The sequence below is a fragment of the Hemiscyllium ocellatum genome, chromosome 25, assembly GCF_020745735.1.
Source record: "Hemiscyllium ocellatum isolate sHemOce1 chromosome 25, sHemOce1.pat.X.cur, whole genome shotgun sequence".
In the NCBI taxonomy this organism is placed as follows: Eukaryota; Metazoa; Chordata; class Chondrichthyes; order Orectolobiformes; family Hemiscylliidae; genus Hemiscyllium; species Hemiscyllium ocellatum.
In genome coordinates this window covers 26371649-26392420 of record NC_083425.1, presented here as the reverse complement: position 1 = coordinate 26392420, position 20772 = coordinate 26371649, and the positions used below count along the sequence as shown (strand labels likewise).

Below are 20772 nucleotides of genomic sequence, written 5' to 3'. Positions count from 1 at the left end.
CTCTCTCACCATTATTATTCACGCTAGTGATTGAACCACTAGTGGAAGCTATATGAACTGACCCTAATATAACAGCTCCAAGGGTTGGATCGGGCAAGCACAAAATTACTCTGTGCGGATGGTGTCCTCCTTTTCTTAAGTGATCCTTTGACATCTGAGCCCCGCTTAATTCAAGAGGTCAATCTATTTGGTGTGTTTTCAGGTTATAAAATCAATTTTGTAAATTGGAGGCCATGCCGTTGGGAGGCATTGCCAGGATATCCAATTTTCTGGACAGATCTTGTTTTCCCTTTCAGTGGTCACTAGAAGGTACTTAAGTATTTTTATTACTCCAGTATTTGGTCAGCTGGAAAGATCTCCCAATATCCTGGCTAGGCAGAGTAGCTTTAGTTAAGATGAATATTCTACCTCGTCTTCTATATCCTAACAGAATGCTCCCCTTAATGTTGACGAGACAGGCGTTGCATAAGCTTTATGGGTGGCTCGGCTTTTTTATTTGGAATCATTGACGGTGCCTTATTTTTTAGATTAGATTAGATTCCCTATAGTGTAGAAATAGGCGCTTTGGCCCAACGAGTCCGCACTGATCCTCCGAAGAGTAACCCACCCAGACTTATTTCCCTCTGACTAATGCAGCTAGCACTCTGGGCAATTTAGCAAGGCCAATTCACCTGACCTGCACATCTTTGGACTGTGGGAGGAAACTGGAGCACCCAGAGGAAACCCATGCAGACACAGGGAGAATGTGCAAACTCCACACAGACAGTTGCCCGAGTCTGCAATCTAAGCTTGGACCCTGGTGCTGTGAGGCAGCAGTGCTAACCACTGAGCCACCATGCTGCCCAAATTAGAAAAGTTGCAGCTTCCACAAGTAAGGGGAAGACTGGACTTTCCAGATTTCAGGAGGTACCAATTGAGCTCCCTATTATCTTATGTAGCTGACTGGGTCTCTTGTGACCCACAATCAATCTGGTTAGATATTGGTGCCTCCCAAGCAAAATTTCCCACCATCATTGTATTTATGGACAAGATGAGAATTATTACGGACTATTGTAAAAACCCTATTGCATTAAATACAATCAAAGCCTTGAGGATAATGCGACAGAATGACAGGAAAAAATCTCCCCCATAGTGGGAACATCGGGATTCTGGCCAGGGCTGACCAATGCTACATTCAAAATTTGGGAGTCCAGAGGTATCTCCTGTTTGGGAGACCTGTTCGATGGGGAGGTCATGATGTCCTTTGAGCAGCTGCGCTAGAAGTTTGGACTGCCTAGCAAGGATCTCTTTTGATATTTTCAAATATGAGACTTTATACAAAAGAAGACCACACTGATAGTCAATCCTTATAAATTGGATAGGGAAAGGAGAGTGCTTTGCCCGATGGGGCCGCTCTCGGTCACTACTCTTTATCACTCATTATGCAATAAGGTATTGAAGAATATGGAACGGATATATAAAACCTGGAATTATGGTTGGAAATCTCTTTAGAAATGTGGGAGGATGTCTGGGAAAATGCCAGGAAGATCTCTATCTGTAACAGAACTCAGGCTACTCAATTAAAGATACTTCACAGGGCTCATATGGCACCTGAACAACTCGCAAAGTTCAAGGTAGGAGCATCCCCATTGTGTCCTAAATGCAAAATTGAAGTTGGCTCTTTCACGCATTGTCTATGGATATGTCATAAGATCCGTAGGTATTAGGACAGAGTAGCGAATGCCTTATTTTGGGTACGGAGATTGGATCAGTTCCAATGTCCCTACTTTTGGGCTCTCCAAATTTTCCCTCTCGGGTATACGGGAGGAAATTATTTACTATTCTTTTCTTTTGTGCGAGGAAAAATATTTTAGTGAATTGGTTATCCAAAGGTCCCCTAGGACTATTAAACTGGCACAGGATAGTCATGGAATATATCTCACTTGACATCCTTACGAATATGCGAATCAAAAAAACTGAATTATTTTATAAAATGTGGCAGCCCTTTTTGAACTACATCGACACATATTTCGGCTATATAGTCCAGGGCTTTTGCTTAGCCGTGGTAATGGTTCTGGCTGGTTCGGGGGCCCCCTGGGTGGAAGAATCCCGTATAAATACAGGTTTTATTATGACTTGATATAAATCTATTTTGAGCATATATCTAGTTATTTAATTGCTTTGTTGTTTACTGTTAGTAATATATGGTATCCTGTTTTATGTTTTAGTTGTTTGTAGAATAGATTAGTAGTTTTTTAAATTTAATTTATACTGGTGTTGTTATTATATTGTAAAGTGGAATACACTAGTTTGTATTATTTTTGTAATTTTGTAAAAAAGAAAATTTTAAAAGATTTTTTAATAAGAATATCTGTTAAAAAAAAAGACGATTGACCGAGACTGGAATCGAACCAGAGTCCCTGAAGCTGTGAGTCCACCGATCACTGAATCACAATGCTACTCTAATACTATAACACAATCTATAATCTCATGATACGGCACATCCCTCACTCAAACATTACCATCAAAGCAAGGGATCAGTACTGTTTCAATGTAGAGTCCAGGAGGGCATGTCAAGAGCAGTACCAGGCATACCTAACAATAAAGTGGCAACAGGATTACTTGTATACCAAACAAAAAAGCAACAAGAAATAGATAGAAATAAACTATGCCACAAACAACAGATCAGATCTAAATTCTCCATCCTGCCACATCCAATTGTGAAAGTTGGTGGACAATTAAATAATTCACCGAAGGAGGAGGCTGCACAAATATTCACATCCTTGCTGCAACAACAGTGTAAAAGATGAGGCTGAAGCATTCACAACAATTTTCAGCCAGATGTACCAAGGGGATTATCCACCTTGGCTTCCTCCAGGTGTCCCCCAACATCACAGATGCCAGTTTTCAGCCAATTCGTTCACTCCATGTGATATCAAGAAAGCTTTCGAGGCACTGGATAATGCAAAGGCTATGGGCCTTGACAACATTCCAGCAATTGTACCGAAGACTTGTGCCCGTAGTCAAGCTGTTCCAACACTGGCATCGATCCAACAATTTATAAAATTGCCTGGGTATGTCCTATATCAAAAGTACAGGACAGATTCAACCAAAGCTGTAATGAGGTCAGGAGCTGTGTGGGTCTGGCAGAACCCAAACTGGGTATCACTGAGTAGGTTGTTCCTAAGCAGATGCTGCTTGATAGCACTGTTAATGTCAGCTTCCATCACTTTACTGATGATTAACACCAATTAACACCCCACCAGTCTACTTTTTATCATCAGTAAAGTGATGGAAGGTGTCATTAACAGTGCTATCATGCAGCATCTGCTTAGCAACAACCTACTCAGCAATGCCCAGCTGGGTTCTGCCAGGGCCACACAGCTCCTGACCTAATCACAGCTTTTGATTTAAACACGGACAAAAGAGCTGAATTCATTGAGGTGAGAGTCACAGCCCTTGACAGCACGGCTGAATTCAACTGAGTGTAGTATCAAGGAGCCCCAGCAAAACTGGAATCAAAAGGCAATGCTCCATTAGTTGGACTCATATCTGGCATAGAGGAAGATGGTTGTGACTGTTGGAGGTCAGTCATCTCAGCTCCAGGTCATGTCTATAGGGGTTCTTCAGGGTACTGTCATCTTCAGATGCTTCATTAATAACTTTCCCTCCCATCATAAGGTGAGATGTAGGAATATTCGCCAATGATTGCACAATGTTCAGCACCATTTGTGATTCCTCAGATACTGAAGCAAACAATGTTCAAATGGAAGAAGACCTGGATAATATCCTGACTTCAGCTGGCAAGTGGGAAGCAATAATCACACCATACAAATGCCAGGCAACAATCATCTCCAATAAAACTCTCAACACTCAACATTTAATCGTGTTACAATAAAGATGGTCAGCCTTTCCTGAAGAAGGGCTCATGCCCGAAACATCGATTCTCCTGCTCCTTGGATGCTGCCTGACCTGCTGCGCTTTTCCAGCAACACATTTTCAGCTTACAATAAAGATCAGCCAAGATCCTTAGACAGCATCTTCCAAACCCAAGACCCCTCCCTATTGAAGGGCAAGGGAAGCAAATACCTGTGAACCCTACGAACTGCAAGATCCCCTCCAAGCCACTAACCATCCTGACTTGGAAATATATCATCGTTCGATCATTTCGCTGGGTCAAAATGCTGGACTTCCCTCCCCGAGGATATTGTTGGTCAACCTGCAGCACACGGATTACAGTGATTCAAGAAGGCAGCTCACCCCCATCTTCATAAGGGCAGTTAGGGATGGTCAACAAATACTGGCCAGCCAGCAATGCCCATGTCCCATGAGGGAATAGAAATGCTAAATGCCATTAAATGTTTCCAGCATTGTATTTAGAATTTTCTCCTGACCTCCATCTTATTTTTGATATAGTCTAATATTATCTTGTACACAGCAGAAGCCCCATAATCTACTTTCTCAAATCTAGCATTTAATTTTCTTGTTAATTGCTAATGTTGCAGCAGTATTTGACAGTGTATAACATCACTGTATAATACAGAAACTGATGTATTTGAACTTTTTAATCAGGCTGTAGAAAGAAAATGTTGGCTGCATCTGCTGTATGAGAAAAATCGTGCTGGAAATGTTGGGGTTTAATACAATTCATCAAGGTCTCCTAAGCACCATTAAACAGAAAAACAGAATTCAGGTTACCTCCTTCTTTCTTAATGCTTCTGAATCATCCAGTATTTGCTTAAATCTCTTCTTCTCAACTTCAAGACGCTCTGACAGTTCAAGGAAAGGAAAAGGTAATAATTAACTTGAAATACATGATAAAGATTTCAGTCTGTACAAATAAGCATATTTTAACAAAATTTAAGTCTGTGCATTGAAAATGTCTAATTTTGCTAGTCATTGCATTTCATGTCATTTTGTCTTCAATAAGGATTTCACATAGATTTCAATGGATTGGAGGTTAAACTGCTCATAAGAAACCTATTTGCCATTCTTTCACTAAACTATGTTTAATATATTTCAACTCGTTCTTCATCTTTAGCCAGCTTTGCTGCATTGCCATTTCTGGTTGAGAGATTTCATTTACCCTCACCATAAAAACTACAAATGAACAAACAATTGCACCCACAAGCGAATTGTCAGAACAGCTAATGACCAACTACATTATTGATAAATGCTGTATTGAATCTGTTAAATTTTAAGAATGTGAATATTTAAAGATTTTAATGAACATGTTTGAAAAGGTAGTCACAACATAAAATTGTAAATTGAGAAAAATCACTGGGAATTAGCTAGAAAAGCACTAAAAGCATCTGGCAACATGGCAGATTATGGTGATTATTCTTCCATTCAAAACGCACTTTGAGGTGCATTATACAAAACCTGAATGGCATACTAATATGAGTCGTGAAGAAAGGTTACTTCTGAAATGACCTCCTGATGCTGCCTTGCTTGCTGTGTTCTCCCAGCTCCCTGCTTGTGTACATTAATACTGATAAATTGTTCTTTACTGAATGCACTCTGAAGTTAGAATATACTAACTAGTCAGCTAATAGTCTCAGAATCATCCAGCACAGAAATAGACCTTTCAGTCCAACTAGTCGATGCCATCCAGTTTCCGAAACTAAACTAGTCCCACTTGCCTGCATTTGGCTCATGTCTTTCTAAACCTTTTCTACAGGTTGTTCTGTTTTAACGTGAGTTTCATTAATGCGAATTTGCTATGATACAATTGATGAATTGGGGATTCTATTTCAAAAGCATAAATATTTAAAGTATGTTTTGTTCATAACACAATTCTAGCCCATTTGTTTAAATAGTGCTGCTAATTTTACACAACTTTCTTATAACACAAGGTTGCACGAAAACTGAACTATCATGTTGTACTAGAACCAATTATATTTATGTACCTATCCAAATGTCTTTTAAATGTTCGAACTGTACCTGCATTGAGCACTTCCTCTGGCAGTTCATTCCACATGCGGACCCAACCATCAACTCCATTTCCAGCAACATCCTGGTCAATCTTTTCTGAAGCCTCTCCCATTTATTTTGTATCCCTCCTAGAGGCTGGCGATCAGAACTATACACTGTACTCCAAAAGTAGCCTCACCAACATTCTGTACAACCTCAATCTGACATCACAACTTCAATACTCAACGGTCTGAACAATGATAGCAAATAGGACAATAATGATTCCTGTAAATTCTTCAAGAACGTACCCAGATGAAAACGTTCTTAATAATCATTCCTTATTGGTTTTGTCAAAGGCTTCAATATCTCATCATTATTTCTCCTTAAAAAAATTCAAGTCCTTTTGTATTTTCAGTGTTGAGAACATTTTGGATCATTCATTGGTTTCAGAGGGTAAAAACAATGACTGCAGATGCTGGAAACCAGATTCTAGATCAGTGGTGCTGGAAGAGCACAGCAGTTCAGGCAGCATCCAACAAGCAGCGAAATCGACGTTTCGGACAAAAGCCCTTCATCAGGAATAAATGATAAAGTCACTGAGCAGCCATTTGTTTCACCTCTGAACTCCCAACTCTATAATATTTTCAAATTTTGAAGAAGATTTCTGCGAACTTAGAATTTATGCAAGAGAGGTTTTGAATTCAGATGATTCAAATTCTCCTGTAATCATCAGCATATTTAGTCTAGTCTTTTACTGTGGCTAACTGGCACATTCTAAGATGGTGATGGAATAAGGCTTCTCTGCTGAGTTCTTCTGCTCCATCTGTTTATTTTATTTTATTTTTGTATTTTTTTTCTCTTTCTTTATTTTTACTTCCCACCCTTGAGCCTCAAGTTAAGTCATCATGGACTCCCAGCCTTGAGATGACAGCAGAGCAGACTCCCAGCCTCAGCAAAAACTTCCAGCCTCGAGATGAAGCCTGGCATTGTCTGGAGGCTAAGTGCTAGTGCAGTCTGGTTGGAAGGACTGTTATTCTGAACTTTCTTTATTTTTCTAATTTATTCCTATGATTTTGTACTTTTATATCCAAGATGGCACGAAGGTTTGTAATGCTGTACTTTTTTTATTTTTCTAAATTGGTTTCCTAAGAATTTGTACTTAAGGATCTGTACCTAGGTAAAATGGTGCCATAAGTGGTGACCGTTAGACTTTTCACTGTACTCGTGCGAGTGCATGTGATAATAAAGCTAATTCTAATAGAATTATACTGCAATAATTTGTCTACCTTGCTTTTTATCCTACTGGTTACTTTCTTTTCTCTGGTCTAAATGTTTCATTTACCAATAGCCTTTCCAAATGGCAATAATTCCAAAACGACCAAATTTGTAATACCTACGAACCTGAGAGTTGGATAGGAATCATCCGCATGCTGCCACCATCTTAGAAACAAGTTTGGTTTCAACTCATTGACCTCATGCTCCCCAGACTCTTAGAACTCATTCTGACTCCAATCTGAATCACAACTTGATATTGTTACATCCATAGGGAAAAGTGAGGACAGCAGATGCTGGAGATCAAAGTCAAAAAGTGTGTTGCTGGAAAAGCACAGCAGGTCAGGCAGCATCTGAGGCAGCAAATCGAAATTTCCAGCATACATTCCTGATGAAGGGCTTATGCTCAAAACGTTGATTCTCCTGATCCTTGGATGCTGTCTGACCTGCTGTGCATTTCCAGTGCCACACTTTTTGACTTGTTACATCCATAGTCTGAACTGAATTCTGATGTACACACTTTACTCATTTCTCACAACTTCATATTAGCATGAGACTCTCACCTCCAAACTACCAATCCCTGACCCATCCAATTCCTAATCTGGAATCAGTATAATTGTAAATCTTGGAATTGGTCAGTGGCATCTATTTGGATGCTTCTTTCCAGACCCTCAATCCTGCAAGTGAATTTGTGGAGATACACATTGATAACCATGTTCCACTGAAGCCCACTGGATCACAAATAATTCACATGTCTTGGCACTCCAATCCTTTACATTTAGGCAGTTCTACTTAAAATTATTTTTTATTCACTGCTTCATCTGGTTTGAGTAGCTACTGATTAACATGCTGTTCTTCTAGGGAAAGAGTTTTGGGGAGTTTTGAAAGGGACCATCCTCATTACTGTGAAAACTGTTATACAGTCACTTCAATCTTATCAAGCTCATTAATTCAGAGGTACCTTCCACATTGTTTAACTGAGGTTTTCTTCTGGTGCTTCAGGCAGCTACTTAATCATAAGTTTTTTTCCAAACATACTCAACACTGTTAATCAATTCTGAAGCATCATATTTAATGAAGGAAATAAAGTCAATCTACTGTTTTATTTGCAATAACCTTTAACATAATTTTGTATCCCTTTTCATCAACTAAAATTATGACCATTTTTAATGAAGTAAAACTAAATTTCACTGTGCTAGGTATAACCTGTGGTACAGTGTTCATTAACAATCCAGCTGGGTTCATTTAAAATTATTACTCTAAGACACAGTTGCTTCATCATAAGGAGCCAAGTATGAATTCAAACTAGACTGCCCATATTTGTTCACTGATGGTTTTAAAAGGGTGTTATATTAAATAAATATTGCAGAGTCTCAACAGTTCTGTAACAGTTCAAAAGCCACTATTTACTATTTGGTAATTTCAAAGTAAAGAATGCTCTGTATCTAATCATGCCATATCTTTGAATGGGGGACTTGGTGGAGATTAATGGTAAAGGCTTCTTTCCCTAGAAGAACAGCATGTTAATCAGTAAGTACTCATAAGCTGAAACAATCCCAGAGTAAGAATCTACTAAGATGATAACTATCAGTCAAATGACTGTTAGGAAGTAATACATGGCATAATAAATGTTAGAGAATGGGAAAGGAATTTTAAAATCATCTCCTGATATGCTGATCCAAATAGCTTTACGCCATTGTTTCCTGCATTTTTAATCCAGGAAATTCAATAGCATGGATACCATCATTAAGACTGCTATATATCCATTGTTAGGTTGTTAAGCAATTGGACAAGTAGACCTTAGAAGTAGAAATTAGTAAACTTGAATAACTGTTGTTGTCATTTATATCATATTCTTTCAGTTTTAATCTAATCTACTCTTCTTGTTACTGGACTACTCAGGTATGAAAATTAGATTTTCTTTCATTGTTATTTTATGGCTACACTACATAAATACTTTTTTAAAAATCAGAACATATAAAATTACTGCAGAATCTGAATGAAGAAAATATAGTTGTCTGAAATATAGTGCATCATTTATACATATTTTTGTTTTGCACATTGAATAATATTTTCCAATAATTCACAGACTCTTAGAGCAAGGTAGAAGGATTGAATTGTGTCCATAATATGCTTGCTTCACTTGTGAACATGGGCAGTCTTATCTACATTGAAAAATGATTTTATGTAACGACTCTCAGTTTAAATTCTGAAAGTATACCAATCTATCAAAGCTGAGATGGTTTTATTCGTTGACCTAATATTTACAAGCTACTTGATGTCAGCCATTTCGCTGGACTTTTGTGTCACATCTTTCTTGTGAAAAATACGCAGGAGTAGAATATGTATATATATCTGATGAGTTGTTGGGCAACAGTTTGGGAAATGATTTGGATAAAAGTTCCTACAGGATTGACACATTTAGACTCAAATTAGAATAAAAATTGAGCATTGCATACTGCTGGTTTTCATTCTTCCACAAATTAGTTTTTAAAATGGGGACAAATTTAAAAAAGGATCATTAAATGCAAGATATTAAAGTGCATCCCAAGAATAGCAATTATTTCATGCGCAGATGCTGAACAGACTGATATTCATGTGTCGAATCAGGCAACAAAAGACTTCCAGAGATTTACAATGGTTTTATTGTAAACCTATAGTTTAACACAAACACCAGTTTTCACCTCCCTCTTTTTTTCCCCTTTCCAACCAAAGGCAATGCCGAATTTTTTTTTAAACATAAATAATCCACCACTAAATCACTCACTCTTTCAAAGAATCCAATTCTGGTTATTTTAATAAACCCGTTTAGATATATATTGACACGCCTCTGGTATAGGTGGGACTTCTGGCTCAGAGCTAGGGGCATAGCCATTGCATCACAAGAACTTCATTAAAACCAAGTTTTTTTTTGTCACACACCTTCAAATTACCTGTTTGATGAATTAAACTTACAAACACTGCCCATCTGGGCACTGCAACAAGAATAGGGACAGAGAAAGAGAGAGGGCTGAATGGAACTGGAAGGTGGAAATAATGCCAACCAGCCCCACAGTGTTCACTTTTCACTAAAAGCATAAAGGCTATTGGTGAACAACATATGCTCCTGAAGGACACCCGTACAAGAATACAGTCACAAAAGAGGAAGGCAGTTAAGAAGAACTAAGTTCTTCCGTTAAAAGTTAAACTGCCACCCAATCAGCCACACAACATAACTAATGGGATAGAATTCAAGTCCCACCTGCTCCAGAGATGTGTAATAAAAACTCTGAACAGGTCAGTCAGAAAATGAACAAGTGAATTGGAATTATTTCCCCTTCCAGTTCCATTTTGATTGAGCCATTCCCTCCTGGCTCTGAGAGAGTGTCACTACCACTGCATGAGGAGATATTTCTCATCAAACTGCTCACAGTTATTATTATATACCTCTGGAAAAAGAGGGATTTGAACACAGACCACATGGCTTAGAGGTAGGGACACTGTCACTCTACCACAATAAAATATTAGCATCACTTGTTCTCTAACGCTGAAGTGGTTAACCCTCTTGTGATGTAATAGTAGGGTCCCTACCTCTGATCCAGGAGGCCTGTGTTCAAGTCCCATCTGATCCACTTGTGTATAATAATACTTATGAACAGGTTGATTAGAAAACAATGACTCTGAAAGGAACTTGCATTTCTAACACTGACAGAGGATGTGACAATTACTAACATCAGAGAAGGTCTTAGAATGTTTCATATTAAGTTTAAAGCAAATTTAGATCACAGAAAATATTGAATTATATCAGATCAGTAATTGGTAAGTTTAGAGAACAAATAGCTGTCTGTATTATTTTAAATTCAGTTATGAAAGTTTCCTTTTACAAATAAAAAAAAGAGGAAAACATTGCTGGAAGCTTTAAGCTAGGTGCTGAGATAGATCTGTGCTTCATTGGATTCACTGAATTATTGATAGGCCCCAAAGGAATTTTCAATATGTGCCTATTTTTATCTTGTACCATGAAGATGTTTTCTTATACATTTGCCTTACAAACTTGAAACACAATATAAATTGTATACGATCATGGGTAACCATTATCTCTTTTATAATGACAATCAGAACTTCTCCAATTATTTAATCTGACAAAATTCAAGTTAGATTACCCTCAGTCTGGACTATTCTTTGCTTCATCTCAGCAGTCACATTGGCCAATTCTTGTTTCAGGTGGCAAATCTGATCATGCTGGACTTTACACCTTCGCTCTAGTTCATCGATCTGTTTGACAAAGATACAAAATAAGCATCTACTCTAAATTCAGGGAATTGGTGGAATGACATTGTAGGTGAAGACTATGCACCATCATTGCTCTGCTACATTGTGTAGAAGAAGGTTATAGTCCAACAGATTTATTTGGAAGCATTAGCTAGTACTTCCAAATAAACATGTTGCACCATAACCTGGTGTTGTGTGATTTTTTTTAACTTTGTTCACCCTAGTCCAACACCAGCATCTCCATATCTTGTTTAGAAGAATTAGTTTTGATAAGTATAAATTAGATGACTGAAGCAAAATAATAATTTAGTTTTACATACAGACAATTGGTGTATTTTTCTTCGTCAAAGATCTTTGTATACAATGCAATTGCTTTTGGAAAGTTTTATATCCTTAGTATGAAGTCACAACAAACATTATTTAGGAAATGCCAATCTCAAAAGATTAAAAGAGATTCCAAATCAATGAAGTTAAGGTAAAGCATTGACTTTTTGTTTATGGCATTTCAGATTAGAGGGTGAGAATGAAGGAAAAAAGTGAAAGAGATCCCGTGGATTACAGAAATGTAATTTATGGGGATAATTAGCATGTCCCAAAAGTTTCAAAATTAGCTTGTTAGATTAAATTCAATTAAAAAAGCATGAAATCAAGACAGAAAGCAAAAGTGTCCAGCAACTCATGGACACACACCAAAGAAACAAAATTCAGATAACACATATCGTTGTCTTTCCCTATCAACCATATACAGACATTTACCAAGTAGTTTAAAACACCTGGAGTTGTTTTTAAAACAGAGGAGACTGGAGGGGGCAGATAATGATTGAGAATTATAAAATTATGAGGGGCATAGATAGGGTAGACAAGAAGGAACTTTTCTGTATGGTGGAGAGATCAATGACCGAGGCACAGATTTAAGGTAAGATGTTTGGAGGGGTTGAAAGGAACTTTTATTTCATCCCGGAGGTGGGAATTTGGAATTCACTGTCTGTAATTGTGGTAGTGGCAAAAACCCTCATGTCATTTTAAAACTTAGAAATGAATATGCAATGCCAAGGCATACAAGGCTATGGGATAAGGGCTGGAAAATCGTTAGGTGCTTGTTTTTGACTGGCACAGAATCACAGGGCATAAGGGTCTTTTTCTGTGTTGGGGTCTTCTGTGACTCTGTAACTTGAAAACTTAATAGAAAACAAATAGATATACAAAAAGTATAATTACTTCCACATTGGCCATTTGTTCCAAATTAATATTTTGGTGTACTCACCAAGCAAACAAACAATCCTAAATCATATTTTTCCAGTTCTGATCCCATGTTGTTTCATCACCTATTCCATTACCCACTGAATCTAAATTGGAAAAAGTAACTACAGCTTGCAGTATCAATAACTAGCTCAAAATGTATTTGATTCCTTAGATACTCTGGGACACTTTCCAAAATCCACACTTTCCCTTTTGCAGTTAAAAATCACACTACACCAGGTTTTAGTCCACCAGGCTTAATTGGGAAGCACTAACTTTCAGAATACTCCACCCTTCATCAGGTGGTTGTCCAAATCATGATTCCCTTTTGAACATTGCAGGACAAGTTTGAGGGCCTGGAAAAGGTTTTATCTGAGTAAACATACATGTAATTTACGTAATAAAGTGCAAGCTTCAAAAATTCTAGATCCAATATAATTTAATGCAACCAAATATTTCAGGTGGAGGTACTTTAAAAATTTATTTGTTGATGACAACGTGGCCATTGCCAGCATTTACCGCTTGTGGTGGTAGTGGTGAGAAAAATGTTTATGGTTTTATATATTCCGCAGGTTTTGCACAGTAACAGTTGCTAATATGTCTCAAATTACGAAAACAGCATTTTGATTTGCCTACAAGAACATCCTAGCCAAACAGATCTATTTCATAACACAGCCAATATGCAAACTTAATTAATTTCTAATACCTGTAGATAATCTGATGGAGAAACGATATTTACCTTGTTTGTGAGTTCCATGTTTTTTCCATTTGCAGCATTTAACTCCCTAGTCAACTTTACCTCTCGACTACATGCATCCTGATGGGGAAAACAAATATCTTTATAGTACAAGTTTTGGTTAGGATGAAAGGTCAAGAATTAATTATGCCACTTTCTGATACATTTTTTGAGAGATTAGTAGTGGTTCCTTTAAAAAACACAGATTAGGCTTTTTAATGTTCAGTACACACTCAATACACACCGTGTACATCAAAGATGCCTCGGACCTGTTCAGTAAATTTAATGTACTCTGTAGCATGAAACAGACAAGTGTTCCAGCTGCATATTTTCAGTACAGTCGGTTCTGCTATAACACGATTGTTCCGTTCTTGTGCAATCTCGTGCTATACAAAAATCGCGCAATAGCAGCACCATTTAAACTAATGGGACTGGAATTGCATTATTACCAATACACATTTTAAAAGTCTGCACTTTAGAAACAGCGTCCCCAATTTTTCAAAAGTATGACAGTGAATTTGTGTTAATGAAACACACGTTATAGCACTTGAAAATGTCATCTGTAGCAGCAGCTGCAGGAACCACTGCCTACATCACAATCTTTGGGATGTTTTTGCCTGCTAGAAACCTTCAAATTTGCTCCCTCCAAATGATTTGAATTTACAGTTGTGCCAATTAATAGTGATCCAATGCATAAAAATGTTCAATTAAAAACACAAAATGAATCTAATGTACTGTTCAGGTGGAAAAGTTATAGTAAGCGATGCAGTGTCCATAATCTGATTTGAAATGCAAGCATTTAATTGATACACATACCATGTGCCAATATCACAATTTTTCCACTGCATTCTGTCTAAAGTTTTAGAACAATAAAACACCTATGCTCTCAAACATTAAAGTTTCAGGTCACTGTGATCAGGCTTATTTTGTGTTAGAAGTAGAGCATAAGAGGAGGCAATTCAGGCTATCATGCCAGTTTGTTCCTATGAAAGTGCTATCCAATTAATTCAACTTGTCTGTTCTTTCAGTATTTCCCTTAGAATGTTTCCTTTTCAATTACATGTCTTTTTTCCAACTGTTTCAATGCATTCGGGCACACCTCTGTCGCCATTACATCCCAAAGAGGGCTTTAAATTTACACCTTCTAGCCCAGAGGTAGGGACACTACCAGTGCAGAGCAAAACTCTGCGTCAGTGTTTAAGTAAAAAGGTGGAATGCCGCATTAAACATTTCACTGAAAGACAAATGTGGAATTGGAACTCATCCATTTTAAGAATTACTAGATAATAATGGCTGAAGTGGCCAATTGATCGATTTGAATATTCACACTTCAAAACCTGCAAGTTATTTCATACAAAAAATTGTATCGTATTGTTTAAAGTTTTACAGGACAATTAAACTAATTTCAATTTTTTTTCTAATAAATCAATTCAGAGGTGTTATTACAAGCCTCTAGAGCAGGTGGGACCTGAGCCCAGGTCTCCTGGCTCAGAGGTAGGGAGACCATCATTGCACCACAAGACTCCTGCCAATGAAACCAATTGCTCATCTTATTCCATGCATATCACCTGCTGGCCAATTACCTGAAGATAACCACATCCCCAAAGGCTCCAATCTTACAATTTCTCTCTGAATGTTTTCTATAGGCACCATTATTACCTCTTGCTCACTCTTAAGCTCCTTTGAATGTTTCTCTTTTAATGCAATTTTTTCTAATTTTGTCTTCTCTAGAAGCTCTTTCAGGTTATTTGACTTTTGTTCGGATAATGTTAAAGCAGCATCCGTCATTTGCACTCTAAAACAGAATAAAATGGAAAATCTGGTTAAGACAGTAATAAAACAAAACACGACAAATTGATTTATACTGGTTAAGCAACTAGAGATACAAAGCAAATTTTAAAAATTTGCACTGTTACACTTAAACATTACACACTTTAAAACTGTAACAGATATGTATACAATGAATGAAATCTAATTAACAATAGAAAGTCTTCTAGCTGCAGTAACAACATCTCAATTTCACTGCACTTATATTAGAACAAACCAAACTTTCCAGAAGAATCCTAGGATATGTAGGAAGAACATATTTAGGGTGCTATGCTTTGTCATATGTATATGAAAAAAATGAGTATAGAATACAGCAACAAAATTGATCACACGCTCAAAAGAATAAACTGTGAAGAAAGATTTAAACATTTTAACAATTGTAAAGCTGAAGTAAATGGGATAGACGAAGAAAAGGGGCTTTCAAGTGTAAAATCATATAAAATACTCCAGGATTACAACTTCATATAAACAGTATAGCTTTTGAATAGAAGGCACAAATGGAAATTAGTGAAAAAAGTCCTTTATGCTCAAATAATAAGTGAGACTGAAGCATAACAATTAAGTAATGCAAAATAAATTGTGCATGATAAAAATAATAAATGTAAAGAATGACATTTGATGGTCAGAATCAACTTTACTCATTCCAAATATTTTCTCAAAAGTCCAATCCACTACAGAAGCAAAGGCACAAGCTAGTTATATTTGGAGAGAAAAAGCAAAATCTTGCATTCAAGTAGATGGCTTACAAAGCCATGAAATCACACTGGCAAAATTATACATCTTGGTTCATTTACTGGAGAAAATAATTAGTCTAACCAAATTTCTGACAAATAACTAGGGAGTTATTTTTAATTTCTCAGCATGAATCACTCCAGAAGACAAACAACCTATGAGAGGAAGGATGTTGTTAACCAGAAGGGGTACAAATAATCATTAATGTCGCTGGGACTGGAAGGTTTGAGATATAAGGAGAGACTGGATAGGCTTGGGCTTTTTTTCCCTGCAGCGGCAGAGGAATAGGGGTGACCTTAAAGAGGTTTATAAAATCATGAAGGGTAAACACAGGGTGATTAGCCAATGTCATTTTCCAAGAGTAGAAGAGTCAAAACTAGGGGGTATAGGTTTAAGATGAGAGGGTAAAGATTTAAAAAGGATGGAGGGGCAACTTTTTTCACACAGAGGATGGTCTGTTATTGAATGAACTGTCAGGGTAAGTGGTAGAGGCAGTTATAATTACAACATTTAAGAGACATTTGGACAGGTACATGAACAGGAATGTTTCCATACTGTGTGATTATGACACTACTATTCTATAAATCAGGAATAGTAGAAGTTTTGTACTTCAAGTTATACAAAGCATGTTAAACATTAATCTTAAACAGGAGAACCATTGCAGTGATTCAAACAAATGGCCTGTTGTCAAAATAGACTGCAAAAGGAACAAAAAATTTAACTGAAAAACGGCAGTCTTTCCAAGGTCACACTGAGTCAAAATAGAGATATTCTGCAGTCACCTAATCTATACTTAGTCTTTCCAGTGTAGAAGTGAACAGAATATGAACAATGAATATAAGATAACTGCAAATGATTCTGTCCAATATCAACTGGATTGACACAAACTTATGCTGCATGCTTCAAGCAAATTTGGAAAACATGTCTGCAAGTGGACTGCAGTATATTCAAACACTAGAGCACTTATCGACAAAAGAAATCTTACTTTGCTCGCAAAGAATTGATGATAGAACTCTTCTCAGCTAGTGCTTCCTGTAGCTGTCCAACTTGCATTGCAGCAGTCCTAAAGTGAAAAGGTTATTAAAATTACATTAAAAATCATCAACCAAATATCAGCAGCAGATAGCAATTTCTCTTTAGAGGTAGCCAAATTATTGTAAATTTGTTGAAAGACAGGAATTAAAATTTTACTAAAATTGGACACAGAATGGCTGTTATTGACTTAGTTTAAAAGGCAAGACTATTTTACTCCTGCACTGTAAGTCAATTTCCTCCACAGAAAAACACAAACAATAAAATAAACTTTTCTTTAATTGTCATATGTGGGTATTGGCAATGCATTACGTTAGTCTACCTTTAGTTTTATTACATGATGAAAATCTTTTATTTAAAAACACACAGTGAGTGGTTAAGATCTGCAAGGCACTGCCTGAGACTATGACTGAGACTGATCCAACTTCAAAAGAGAGTATGATAAGCACCTGAAGAGAAAAAAAATTGCAGGGTTATGGAACAGATAGGGAAGTGGGACTATATGATCCGAGGATGGAAAGATCTGGCGCTAAATGGCCAGTGCTGTAACTATTCCATGAATGACTCTCCTTCTTAAACTCTCCCCTGTCCTGAGGAGTTGCGATCCTCAGGATTAAACAACCAACAGTCATTTGTCTCCAATGAGTGTGCAACTCGATTGTCCAGTAAGACTATGTTGATTTTACCTTTACTGTTGTTCTGAATACAGATTAACAGTCAACTGAAAAAGAACTGCAACCTGCCCCATCTCCCTCCCACCACCACCCCAAGCAAGTTCCTTAAAAAATCAGATATTTTTGACCATTTAAGAAAGTACAAAGCCATTTTATTTTCAGTTTTTCATTTTTCCCTCTTGTGCACAGAATGCTGACTAAGATCTATACAAGAATAGGAGAGTGAAGTTAAAGCCTAATTTGAATAAATCCTATGAAATAACATCACACATAGAAAAGAGTTCACTGACCTACAGCTTCGTGTCAATTCCTCCTTTTGTTGATCAATTACGCCCATCATATTCAGGAACTACAAACGAATTAGAGGTAGAATTGAGCAGCAATTACAATGCTAAAGAAGTAATTACTCAGAAAATGCTCAAGTTCATGAAAAACTGAAATGTTATAAAATGTTTAAGTTTACAAATATAAATACTTCAATGAATAAGTATTGATTGCAGCTTTAAAAATATTTTCACCTATGCAGTAATAGAAAATACAGGGCCTATTAGTAAATTTCAAAAAGAAATTTGAAAACAATAGGATATGAAATAATGTGAGCTTGTATTTCCATCAAATATTGATATTAGTCCATAAATATTATCAGAGCTCAAAAGGTTAAACTCTAAAATAAGGCATGGGCTTTTTTCTTGCTTTCCACTAGCTACGTAGGAATAGAAAAAAAGCAGCCTGCAAATATGGAATAGAGGCACATACAAAAAGTCTAAATCTTTACATGAGGAACTACAGAAGCCCTATGAAACAACAGGCCTTTACTTTCAGAAACCATTTAACAACCTTCCAAAGGAAAGGTCTGAAAGTGAAGACATTCACAGTGGAAAGATTGATGACCTTTGTAAAAGGACAGACACTTGAGAGCAGTTTATGCTGTAATAGGAGCAACAATTGAAAGGGGCAGTGAAGGGATAGATTTTGAATTCAGAAGCCCAAAGTAAAGTGCTCCAGTTCCAAAATGTAGCAAAGATGGTGGCAGGAAATGGTTGCAGAATCTGAGAGGGCACATTCAAATTGACAAAAGATAGAAAAATTATACTTTGTTGCATATTAATGCTTATTTAAGAGTGTAGTAGTATCCCCATTAATAAATGGGTGACAAGTACTCTATGAAAATGATTCAAATAACTGCAGACAAATCTCATAGGTTGTGGAAGACAAGATTTTCAATCATCAACAACTTGTATTCATACAGCCTTTGTTCACAGTGTTGTCAAACAATATTGAACATCAAGCCACATAAGATATTAGGTTAGAAAAACTTGCATCTTTGGCAAAGTTTAAAGGGGTTCTTTTTCGGAATGGCAGCCGGTGACAAGCGGTGTCCCGCAGGGTTCAATGTTAGGGCTGCAACTGTTCACATTATATACTAATGATCTGGATGAAGGGACTGGGGGCATTCTAGCGAAATTTGCCGATGATACGAAGTTAGTTGGACAGGCAGGTAGTACTGAGGAAGTGGGGAGGCTGCAGAAGGATCTAGACAGTTTGGGAGAGTGGTCCAGGAAATGGTTGATGGAATTCAACGTGAGCAAATGCGAGGTCTTGCACTTTGGAAAAAAGAATAAAAGCATAGACTACTTTCTAAACGGTGAGAAAATTCGTTCGGCCAAAGTACAAAGGGATCTGGGAGTGCAAGTCGAGGATTCTCTAAAGGTAAACATGCAGATTGAGTCCGTGATTAAGAAAGCGAATGCAATGTTGTCATTTATCTCAAGAGGGTTGGAATATAAAAGCACCGTTGTGCTACTGAGACTTTATAAAGCTTTGGTTATGCTCCATTTGGAGTACTGTGTCCAGTTTTGATCCCCACACCTCAGGAAGGACATACTGGCACTGGAACGTGTCCAGCGGAGATTCACACGGATGATCCCTGGAATGGTTGGTTTAACATACGAGGAACGGCTGAGGACCCTGGGATTGTATTCATTGGAGTTTAGAAGATTGAGGGGGGACTTAATAGAAACGTACAAGATAATACATGGCTTGGAAAGGGTGGACGCTAGGAAATTGTTTCTGTTAGGCGAGGAGACTAGGACCCATGGACACAGCCTAAAAATTAGAGGGGGTCAATTCAGAACAGAAATGCGGAGACATTTCTTCAGCCAAAGACTGGTGGGCCTGTGAAATTCATTGCCGCAAAGTGCAGTGGAGGCCGGGACGCTAAGTGTCTTCAAGGCAGAGATTGATAGATTCTTGATGTCATGAGGAATTAAGGGCTACGGGGAGAATGTTGGTAAGTGGAGTTGAAATGCCCATCAGCCATGATTGAATGGCGGAGTGGACTCGATGAGCCGAATGGCCTTACTTCCACTCCTATGTCTAATGGTCTTTCAAGACCAGAAGTCAAGAGAGAAAATTCCATTGGTCGTGGCCTAGCCAGCTGATGGCACAGTTGCTTGGCTCAAGATATGATGAAGAAGGCCAATCAATCTACTTTGTGATTTCTATTACCATTACATAATCTGCACATTATCAGCACTTGCAAAATAAAATTGTAAAGTGCAACTTATGAAATTGAGCCACCAATAAATTCAAACCATGCAATCCATTAATTAATTTCATTTATAGGTCATATCAAAGGCTGTTCCTGATTTTCAATGGAAACAAGAATTAAAATTATCCAAAGACAGCAATTTCAAGTTCTTGCAGAGTACAATTAATAAATTAAATTGTAGTTTCTAAACTATCCAAAAATTCTACAAACAAACCCATTTCTTTTCCTTGAACAGTTATTATTCAGCGCCAGATGTACTCTTAATGATCCCATCAGGAAAACCCAGAGCTCATTTTTCATGATCAATTTAATTTCTCAATAATTGACCATGTATAGAACGTTGACTCTGATATTTGAAAATCCAGATCCTAGAAACTGAATATTGCACAAATTAACATCCAAAAAACACAGTTTGTTTAAGGTGTAAACCAGATATGCTCAAAAGCTAAAAGAGAAAATGTTGGAAAATCTCAGCAGGTCTGGCAGCATCTGTAAGGAGAGAAAAGAGTCGAACTGACACTTTGTCAAAGTTAAAAAAAGGGGAGAAATAGGGAGGTATTTATACT

The 20772-nt window shown here is 37.3% G+C and overlaps 1 protein-coding gene across 1 annotated transcript in view; it reads right to left on the bottom strand.

The window, feature by feature from the left end:
* Positions 1-20772, bottom strand: part of lrrc45 (leucine rich repeat containing 45) — a 74841-nt gene that overhangs the window by 26147 nt on the left and 27922 nt on the right. The window contains exons 8-13 of the mRNA XM_060844515.1: positions 17946-18004; positions 16935-17012; positions 15050-15185; positions 13394-13471; positions 11307-11418; positions 4678-4748 (exon numbers count right to left, since the gene is read on the bottom strand). Of these exons, the coding sequence (XP_060700498.1) occupies positions 4678-4748; positions 11307-11418; positions 13394-13471; positions 15050-15185; positions 16935-17012; positions 17946-18004 (534 nt within the window). The remainder of the gene's footprint in view (positions 1-4677; positions 4749-11306; positions 11419-13393; positions 13472-15049; positions 15186-16934; positions 17013-17945; positions 18005-20772) is intronic.